Below are 10,883 nucleotides of genomic sequence, written 5' to 3'. Positions count from 1 at the left end.
CAAATTGCATTAGGACATTGGGATTCTATTAATACTATTTCGGTTAAACTTAATTGAAATATCATAAAATTTTATTTTAATTTTTGAACATCAATTAAAATCTTTAATGTGTTTGGTATGTGTTTTCGTTTTTTATTTTTGTTTTTAGTATCTTTTATTTTTATAATTTTGTGAATGTAAAAAAAATAATAAAAATAAAAAATATCTTTTTTTTATAGAATTTTAAAAGCAGAAAATACTAAATATATAGACTCGGTAAATTTTGATATATTTGATTTATTCTTGAATCTTTTAATTTAATGACCAATTTTTTTTTTTTGGTCTTTAAATATTTAATAATTTAACTTTATTTTTTTGGCAAAGTAAAGAAATTAAAGTGTTGTCTCAAATTCAAAGGCTGTTTGTTATTCCATGAACGGAATGGAGGGTCTTTGTCTAAGGTGATTCAAGTCTTTGGCTTTTGTTTTTTCCTTTATCTTTTGGTCGCTTGTGTTAAAAAAGTATTGTATTTTTTTGGAATACCCTTTTGGTTATGTATAAGTGCTTGCTATGTAGCATGTGGGGCTTGTCTCAATTTGCATGCTTTTTCATTCAAGAGTTATATCTTTTTAGTTTTTATACTTAGTGATAAGGGTGTTCGCGGTGCGGTTTGGATCGGTTTTGAGTAAAAAATTCATTCGATCCGAACACTAATTTTACTTGCAGTGTGGTTTGGATTGGATTGTTTTTTTTTTTTTAATTCGATCCGATTTGATCCAATTTTAAGCAGTTTGGATTGAATTGGATTTGTGATTTTGTAAATTAAAAAAATCAAATACATATAATAAGTCTCAACATCAAATTTTAAATAATCAATAATGATATAACAAGTCTCAACAATATCTCAAAAAGCTAACGATGACATAATAATAGAAATAAAATTATATATTAGTTAAAATAAATAAATAAATAACATTTTAAATATAAAATATTTATTAAATAATAATAATACATGAATAATATAAAAATGTATAACAAATTGAACATGTTATAAGTATAATTGTAAATATAATAAAAAAAATAATAATATTATAATACATTGTGCGATTTGAATTAGATTGAATCGGTTATGAAAAGTAGATCCGAAATCCGATCTGATCTAATGGTTTGTAAAAAATAAAATCCAATCAAATCCGAATTAGTATGATTTTAATTGATTTTTGATTTAGATTAAATTAAATGAGCGATTTAATTTAGATCGGTTTAAATTTGAACATTCTACTTAGTGACCTTACTTTGTATATTCACCAACCTTGTGTTGTGATTTTGTGAATATCATGTCTCCCCACATGTCAATGATGATATTGGTAGCTCTAATTCTCTTGAATTCTTAAATAAATAAATAAAACAATGTGAAAAGAAAAGTTCTTTCACATGTGGAGAGGGATTGTAAGTTATATTATCAATCACAATAACATTTTATGTACAATTATGTAGTTGAATACACAACGGTGTAACATGCATGTATTTTTTACAAATAGTTATTAATTGAATTTAGCAGTTTTTTATTATGGTTTTATTAGTCGCTCGTTGCTACAAGGTAAATTATATTTGTTGTATTTGCTAATTATTTTTTGTCATTATAATTTAATTTGGGATTTGCAAGTATAATTAACTTTATTTTTGGTGGTTCTTTTTCCACAGTTTCTTTTGAATCGTCGATTATTGGAGCTATTAATAAAGTTGTTGTCTCTACTTACTTATTATGACCCATTTAAACTACGCTTAACAATGACAGAAAAAAAAAGGAGAACAGAGAAGAAAAAAAAGAGTGACTTCTAATAGTAGGTACAACTATCTGAAACTCAAATTGAGAATTAGGGTTATAAACTATTTCAGGGACTAAATTGAATTAAATAAAAATAACAATCATGTCATATAGCCGTTATTTATTTACCGTAATGTCTTTTTGTACATTAAAAAATATTTTTTAAAAAATACTTTAAGGACGTCTGTGAGTCACTTTTGTTCAATTCAAGAATAATATTGGAGCTAATGAAAGTTTAGAGACGACTTTGAAGTTCGATTACAAATTTAGGGACCACTTCGAATATTAATTTTTATAATTTAAAATAATTGATTGACTTATTATGATCCTAATGACAAAGGAATTTTTTTAAAATAATAAATAAATTTAAAAAATATTTATAGAACATGTTAAGTTGGAGTATTATTATATATTACTCGGAAGCGGAATCTCGATCAAAAATGGATCTTGATCATGTGGCATAATGAGTACTTTGGTCTAATAATAATAAGCAACCATGGCTTAATAACATAAGATGCCATGTTTTAAGATTAAAAAAAGGGCTTCATAGATGTTCTTTAAGTATTCTTGGGATTGATGTTTTAGACTATTAGATAATATTTGATTAAAACTTTACTTTACTTTCACAACTTTACATTAATAACCGTAAGTGAGATGCTTAATTAATTTCATGAAATACTTTTTATTCAAAAAAAATTAAATTATTTAATTATTCTGTTAGTCTTTATAATTTTATTAAATTTATAATTAAATTTTTATAAAAAAAAATTAATTGGATCTTTAAATTGCTTGTAATTTTATAATTAGGTCATTTAACTGAATTTTTTCACAAATTAAAAATATTTATAATTAAAAAACTTAAGAAGATCTTTGACTGTATTTATTTTAGAAAAAATATTTTGTTAATTTTAACGTTTTTGATATGAAAATAACCTAATTATAAAATTAAAAGTAATATAGAGACTTAATTAAAAAAAATATACGAACCTAATTAAAAATTTCGTAAAACTATAAGAATTAATAGAATAATTAAATAAAAAAATTATTTATTTTATGAATTTAATTTTAATACAATAACAATATAAATATACAATTATTATTTTTATTTATATGAGATTACCTAATTAAATAGACGTATAATTTTTAACTTGCATAATAATAAGAAGTTACTTTATTTTTTGGAACATTGCATGTTGTAACACTCTTCATGCCATGTAGAAGAATATGTTTTCGTACTAAAAAGCAATGCTAGTAATGTACGTTTCAATACTTTCAGCAGAAACAAGAATCAAAATTTCAATGCAGTAAAATTTTGGTCTACCCAATATGTAATTAACACATTTCCAACTACCTATGCATATAAATTTATGAATTAGCTATGGTCTAAACATTAAGTTAGTTGAACAGTTAATTCACTTATCTGTTTAATAAATATAAACTCTTAAATACAATTAAAATTCATATATATGCTTTATTTTCTTCTTTTCTTTTGATCCATATTTATCCGAATTGATAACCAAATATTATTGGTTTGAAAATGGGGTTCAAAACCTTAGTAAAGGTGGTGAGTGTAACTTATAAAAAAAAAAGGAATGAATGCTACTAATATGCTAAAATAAGATAAATTTATTAATTATTATAATAATTAATAAATATTAAATAAAATAAATTTTAATTTTTTTTTGTCTCCTTAATATTATCGATACTAAAGTTATAAGTAATTATTCATACGAAATATCTTTATATAAAAATAATAATTAAAATTATTAAATAATTTAATACGTTTGATTAAATTATTTAATATAATATATATTTATATTTTAACTATTATTTTTAAATAAAAATATTTTTGTATGAGTAGCGAAATGTTATATATAACCCCAAAAGTAATAATCATATAAACATACACCTTTAATTTATTATTCATGGATAGGAGAAGGAACATGATGACCCATAGAACAGTATATCCTTTTAACTCATAGTAGAGTTGATGTTTTATTCTTTTATTATGAATTATTGCACAACATAGATATACATACATATAGTAGTGCTCAGATAAAGCTAACTCATCTCTCAACTATTGCTGGCCACATATTTTTACTTACATGACGGTTAAATATATAATTGTTTTTATTTTTATATTTATAATTTAAACTTTTAAGATAAGTAATGTATTATATAAATCAAATTTAAAATAAATCTTATCTAATCTGAGTAGCTATACAAAATCTATATAAATTGGGTGGGGTGTGTCGTTTTCAATGGAAACTTGGCGTGAAAGAAAAATCTTATTCTGGCTACTTCAATTCCAAATCGATCAAGACAATATAGCCAATTAGCCATGGGGTCACTAACCAAGTACATAACAAATAATATGTGTGCTTCACTGCTTCACATTCTGTAAATTACTTCAATGTTTTTTAAATATTTAAAAAGTACATAAAAAAATTGAATGATTTGTATACTTGCAAAAACATATAATATTTTCTTTTTCAAAGATAATCATAATATCTCTAAAATATTTATAAGTGAAGGCCATTCTTCACATACAGAGTTAATTTTAGTGTCAATAATTAAGTCTATTCAATTTTAATCTAGTATAAAAACTCTGATATAATTTATATATTAATTAATATTTATATTTATTCTTACTTTTATTATATTTATGTGTTTTATAACTCTTGAAAATCAAACTTTTTCCAAACCGAAGTGATTAGTTGTTAATATTACCTTTTTCTCTTTTTTTTTCAGCGGGTATTTCTAACATAGTTGTATTATTATATATGAATCGTCACATCTCTCCCCCATAGAGAAAATACGGTGAAAAAAATAGAATGCAACTGTGCCAAGAAAACAAAATCGAAAAGAGAATAGGCGAGGCTAGCTGTAAAAATAATGATGATAAAAAGTTTTAATACCCTTTTCTATTTTATTTTTGCGCAAAAATGGTATCTATTTTAATAATCATGTGTCTAATTGTATCTAATCTTTAGTCTCACAATTTTAATTCAGCATGATCGAACCAAAGATGCACAACCAATAGGAGGGTTGATACAGTGGTAGAGATTACATTATAACTTTTTACGTGAATTATGTTAGAAAAAAAATAATCTCCTTTCTAAGATAATATGAGGAAGAAATTCTAAAAATTATCAAATAATAATAATATTGTTATTCCTACCTTCTCCACTCACATTCCTCCAAGAACCTACCTACCCTTCTACCTCCCATAATCCTACCAACTTCAGAGCACCATCCATAATCTGTTCATTCATTCCCCAACACTTTGAATATGCAGATACATCTTCGTTGTACATGTCAGCAACAGGTTCTCATATGTCTGTCTTTGTTATGTGCTTATAAAAGATAAAAAATAAACAATAAAAGAAGCAAGTGAAAGATTGTTTTAATGTTTCAGAATATTTATTAATTATTTCTTTTTTTATTTCTAATCTTATGGTTGTGGGGGAAGTTATTACTATAGTTAACTCACTAACTTCTTGATGATAAGAACCACCATGAAGTTATTGTTCACAGACCTTTGCACAGTCTAAGGAAAGATGTCACAACTATTGGGGCTGGGGGGGAGAATTGCTACTTTATCCAGAGGCACAGACCACAGTTTTACTGTCAGCAATACAGCACACAATTAAGAATGGATTCAAATTCAATAGAGTTGTCTAGAGAAACTACCATAACAGAGTTGTGATGGTAAAATGGGTATGTTGAATAACTAATATCTCTAAAGTTAATTGCTTCCCTAGTTTTCAGACTTTAAAATAAATTTTGGTTCTTATGTAGCCTTCAAATGCAAGACAATGAAAAGTAGTACATAACATGAGAAAGAATTTCTCACCCTTTAAAGACTGCACCATCCTCAGTTTCTTCACATCATAGACAGAATCATTTACACAGGCCATGGTGGTACGGTTGAAGTCTCAGGTTTATATATAACATTGTTCCTATGTTTGAGCCTAAAATCTCATCTACGATTTACTATGGTCAATGCATCTTTTCTGCTAGCTTAATTTCAGTGGGATCAACCATTTAGGTCAGCTAGATCCTGATATTGCATATAATAAATAAACATTACTGCTGCATCGACACTTGCCGCATTAACTTGCAGAAGTTGAATTCTTGATTGATATATTTTTTTGTACGGGTGAAAATCTAAGTTGTTTTAGTCAGGAAGCTCAGAACGCTCCCTCTTTGCCGTTTCAATCATTGTACATAAGAACTTAATAGGGTTGCAATGGAAAGGATTGGCAAGGGCAGCATGTGCCAAAAATGGAAGCTTTCTCAAGGACCTCCCACTCATTCCCTGTGGACAAACCAATCTAATTAGTTAAGAGTAAAGATCAACCAGAAAAGATTTAAATTCAAGATCCCTTAGGAGTTGGTTCTACCTCACAGGCCTTGGCAGTTTCAAGAAGTTGGTTGCATAGTTGCATGGATGCAGTAACCTCATGAAAATCCGGTGCACTCGACCTATCCTTTGCACTGGCATAACTTGGAAGTGTGGTGTTATCACAACCCTAAACAATTTAGCATGGTTAGCCATAGACAGATATCCATAGACAGATATGCCACAATGCCCAAACCAGAACAAAGATCACAACATTAATGCCTTTCATTCGTTCCAGAACAAAGTTTCTTGGATATGACTGAGAATTTTCTGCACCTGTAAACTAGTTAAGATCCCCGTACGCATCAATTCCTGCAAGCAAGACCTTAATATTTCATATCGAGCTTGAAGTGTCGGGGGACCAATATATGCTTTAATATCAGCTCGGTCGACAAAAGCAATATCTGAAATAAAATAGATAAATCAGTGATACAAAATATGTGAAGGGGAAATTATGTGTCTCTAATGGAAATTTATTGAGTGTATGCTATGGAACTATTTTAGCAACAGAATTGGAATGATGTCCACAAAAAGGTTTTTGCTATGGTGTTTTGTGATGTTAATTTGGTATAGTGCCTCAATAATTCTGCCAATAGAAGTTCAAGCTTATTTCATACAAGTGCTACTACTTATTTCCTAAAAAAATTGCTTCCATCATCCACTATGCATTCATGATAAAACGAAGTCAGTAAATTCCCAAATTAGCAAGCTACAACTTCACTTGATTCTTTTGTATAGTATACCGACATATTATGACAAGAAAAACAGATCCGACCTTTCTCATTTATGGGAGATGGTTTACATAGCTTACTAGGAGAAAATATTGAAGGAATGGAAGTTTGATTTAGGCTTACCAATAGCAGCAGTTATGTTGGATGTGGTTAGAATTATCACATTTGGAGATGATTTTAACTTGTCAATCTGAGTTAGTAATGCATTTACAACCTGAAATATTCACATTGAAGGATTAGTAACACATTACGCAAATACCCAAGAAAATCCAATATCTCTCAGTTGCATTTTTTTAGATGATATTTAACATTCTCACACACTATTAAAAGAAAAAGAAAGAAAGAAAGAAAGGAATAGTGGGGAGGAAGAGGGGTATTCCTGCAGGAAGGACCAGAGAGATTGGTATACCCGAATAGAATCTGAAGGTTCTGAACCGGATATAGCAGCTTTCCTGGCCGCAGCAAGGCTTTCGACTTCATCTGCATGACCACACACTTAAACCAAAGCGGATATATGACAAGCATACAGCATTAAGTTAAATTTCGTTCTGCCTCACCAATCAAAACAAATACTAGATTGCTTTCTTCCTCTACCATTTCTTGAATCTTTTGGAAAAGTTTCGCAACCTAAACAACAAGGAAACACAATTGTGCATTCAGTGAAACAATACAACGTAATAACAGTTCATCTATTAATAACCTCTGAAGTGATAACAAATTGGAAATTCATCAACTACAAAGCATTGGTACTTCTAATAACTGTTGTACATGCATACCAGCTTGCCACTTTCAGAAAACCATTTACTGAATAAAGAATGTGCATTCACTTCAATAAGCTGGCACTGTGGGAATCTGAGTACAACAATAAACTGGTGAGTTTTTGTTCATTTATACTTGTCTCATTGGAAAATTATTGTATTAAAATTTTAACAGTGTCAGTGCACCTTGAATTGAATCGAATCGATAATTTCTGAGCTAATGCTTTACACAACGAAGTCTTTCCAGTCCCAGGGGGTCCATGTAGAAGAATTATGCTGTAAATATCCAAAAGAATCCAAAAATGTCAAGATATATTCATGATTCAGTCGTCTCAAAAAAAAAAACTTATATATCAACTTCATAGTTTCTTTTTCTTCTTTAATTCTATTTTTCCAGATAGAACTCATTATTATTGGTTATGAATCTATCCAATAATTTTACTTGCATTAGTAGAATTAAATTCAAATAAATAAAAGTAAACATGATTAGCTTAAAACACATCCAAAATGATATTATTTGTGCAAGTTCTATGCTATTAGCTTTTAGTTCACAATCTAATGAACACAATAAGTATAGTTCCACCATCAGCAAGTTTTTGGCCTCCTTCCTTTGTCTGTTGAGTCCCCCCTTCTCTTTCAGGGTTTGCAAGAGTTAGCCGTAGTCCCTCAAACTGCAAGCTTTTTTTTAAAGGAACTCTATCGAATCTTAACAAATTTACTGAGTTGTTTTAAAGATGTCCCAAAACCAAAGTATGTATGTTGCAAATTTACATTCAGAATTGAAGACCATACAAACAAACAAGGCATTCCTAAGTAAACAAATATTCAGTGCTTACCGATTCCATGAAACAAGGAATGGATCAACACCTTTTTCAGTAAAGAGCAAAGCACTAGCTGCATAACGTAACAACCTTTGCTTTAGACCAGATTCGAATATTAAACTGCAAAATCAATGATTGGTAGTTCAGGTAAACTGGTTTAGAACTATGATATTGATATTTAGTCAAAATTACAAAAGATAAAAATAACAACAGTATAGAACTAGTTGAAGAAAATCATAAAATGCTATCAAGTACCAACCTTTCCCACATGCCATCAAATTCTTTTGCAGGAAGAATCCATTCATTGAAGCTGGAACTCTGGCCATCAGAGCTTATATCCTCACATGGTCCTTCCTCGCTAAGCTGACAAATCAAAATTTAGACAATATTATAAGTTGAGCTCTGCTTCAACTGAAAATACATAGGGAATAGATTTTTGGACCAAAGAAATAGAAACATGTAAAATTTAAGGGAATATGTGATGTCGATGTAGAACGAAACAAAACATTTGTATAGCTTACAACTTAGATGATTGAGTGACAAAGTTATGAAACCACTTATTCATTGAATATCGTATTCAACCAACTGATATTAAATGAAATCAAGCTGTTTCACCTGAAAGACATGGACAACTGGCTTGACTTGCCAGAACAAAAGAACATTATCATTGTGCATCCCTTCATCTACAAAGGAAAAAAAAGAAAAGTAAGATTTCAGCATCAGAAATCAGAATTGGAGATGCAGAAATGGATCTCTCTCTCAAATCTAAAGGAAATGATAGCTTCAAAAGCACAAGAGGCGAATTTCAATGTTCTAGTCCTTTGAATACAAAAATATTCCAGCTTTTTGTCATGCTAAAACACTCAAATCACTGAGAAACCAAGTTTGCTGAATTTCAGAGTGACAACAATACCAAAAACAAAAATAAAATTCACACACGAAGCATCAAAATGATAGCAATCAAACCATTAGCTACGGTTATGAATAGCAAACTATAACTGTTTAATATTTTGAAATTACTTATTTGATACCATTTTTGAAATTGCAACTCAGCATTGGCACCTCGTCGAAAAGCTCTCACAAAAACAATCAACAATTTGAGAGCTTTCCAATCCAATGCTAGTCGAACAAAATATCAAACAGTTGCTAGGCTAACTATATTTAACATTATCTAAGCTTGCCGTAGCTAATACACTTAATGACAAGTTAACAACAATAACAATTACAGTAAATAAATAACTAATTTGATGTCCTAACTCCTAATAACAATAATAAAATAAATAAACAAATCAAGACACAATAGGGTAGTACCTGTGTCACAAATACAAATTCTGTGGACGTTGTCGGCGAGAAAGGGCTCGTCCATGGGGAGAGGAATGGGGCCATCACAATAGCTCAAACTCCTCTTCTCAAGCATCCTGAAATCGAGAAAAAAGTTGTAATCTTCTCCGAATTAAACTCAAAACAAGAGCAAATTCAAGCTTAAGAAACTCAATTAAAGAAATAATTAGGGGAATTGGGGGAAATGCGTGTGCCTTTCGATAGCGGAACGAACGTCACGGATAGAAGCAGTGCTGGAAGGCTTCAAGCAGACCTCAACTGAAAGACGAAGAAAGAAAATGGTGAGAAAATGAGAATAAGGAAAAATCAAGGAGAAGGAATGAGAGGGAAAGTGGAAGAAGTAGGAACCAGGGAGAAGGATTTTGTCGTCGGAAACGGGAAGCATGGGAGAAGAAGGAACGACGCCGTTTTGATGAGTTTGAAGGTTTTGGTTTGTGGCTGTGGCTGTGGCTGTGACGTCATCTTCTTCTTCCATAGGAACAGTGGGAGAAGTCGCAGTAGCCATTGTTGTGTTGTGTGAAGAATGAGAAGTGAGGTTCGTGAAATTGGGAACAAATGTTTCAGGAAATTGGAAATTGAAGCAATGGGCGGGAAAACGAAAACCCTCCCAATAATATATTTTATTAAAGAAAAATATATAATAATTAGTGTCAAGTAATTTTACACCTATATTGATTTCGCGAATGCTCATTCAAAAGAAAAAAGTTATATACTGTGCATCAAAATTAAACTCTAATAAATAATAAAAGATGAGTTTAATTTTGATTACACTACAAGAAAAATATTAAATACCATCGAATTTAGCGTTACAAGGTAGAGACGACTTTACTGGCAGATTCGATAATAAATTCGTCGGATACAAATTTTATTGAAGGATTCTCTTTTTCGACGGTAACGCCGACGGTAATAAATGGAGGAAAAAAGTAAAAAGTTGGCGCTATGTTTACTTTTGGATTTACAGGGGAATAAATCCGACAGTTACCTGTATTAGTAAAACATTACGTTTTAGTCACACGCGAA

The 10,883-nt window shown here is 29.8% G+C and overlaps 1 protein-coding gene and 1 long non-coding RNA gene across 2 annotated transcripts; one reads left to right on the top strand and one right to left on the bottom strand.

Annotated features, from left to right (window-relative positions):
• The first annotated feature begins 5,021 nt into the window (after positions 1-5,021).
• Positions 5,022-7,608, top strand: LOC110269868 (uncharacterized). Its single transcript, XR_002358634.2, has 2 exons — positions 5,022-5,527; positions 5,609-7,608. It is a non-coding gene; the product is annotated as an uncharacterized LOC110269868 (long non-coding RNA).
• Positions 5,634-10,457, bottom strand: LOC107629389 (pachytene checkpoint-like protein). Its single transcript, XM_016332170.3, has 14 exons — positions 10,212-10,457; positions 10,058-10,121; positions 9,834-9,940; positions 9,138-9,205; positions 8,782-8,885; positions 8,538-8,642; positions 7,888-7,977; positions 7,720-7,795; positions 7,501-7,570; positions 7,353-7,423; positions 7,067-7,157; positions 6,489-6,616; positions 6,214-6,342; positions 5,634-6,128 (listed from the first exon to the last, which is right to left on the bottom strand). Exons 1-14 carry the CDS (start codon positions 10,366-10,368, stop codon positions 5,988-5,990), a joined length of 1,401 nt encoding a protein of 466 aa, XP_016187656.1. The 5' UTR covers positions 10,369-10,457; the 3' UTR covers positions 5,634-5,987.
• Between the last annotated feature and the right edge of the window lie 426 nt (positions 10,458-10,883).

This window comes from Arachis ipaensis, chromosome B3, assembly GCF_059453495.1.
Source record: "Arachis ipaensis isolate K30076 ecotype BB chromosome B3, ASM5945349v1, whole genome shotgun sequence".
Taxonomy (NCBI): domain Eukaryota; kingdom Viridiplantae; phylum Streptophyta; class Magnoliopsida; order Fabales; family Fabaceae; genus Arachis; species Arachis ipaensis.
This window is presented reverse-complemented; position numbering and strand designations above follow the sequence as displayed.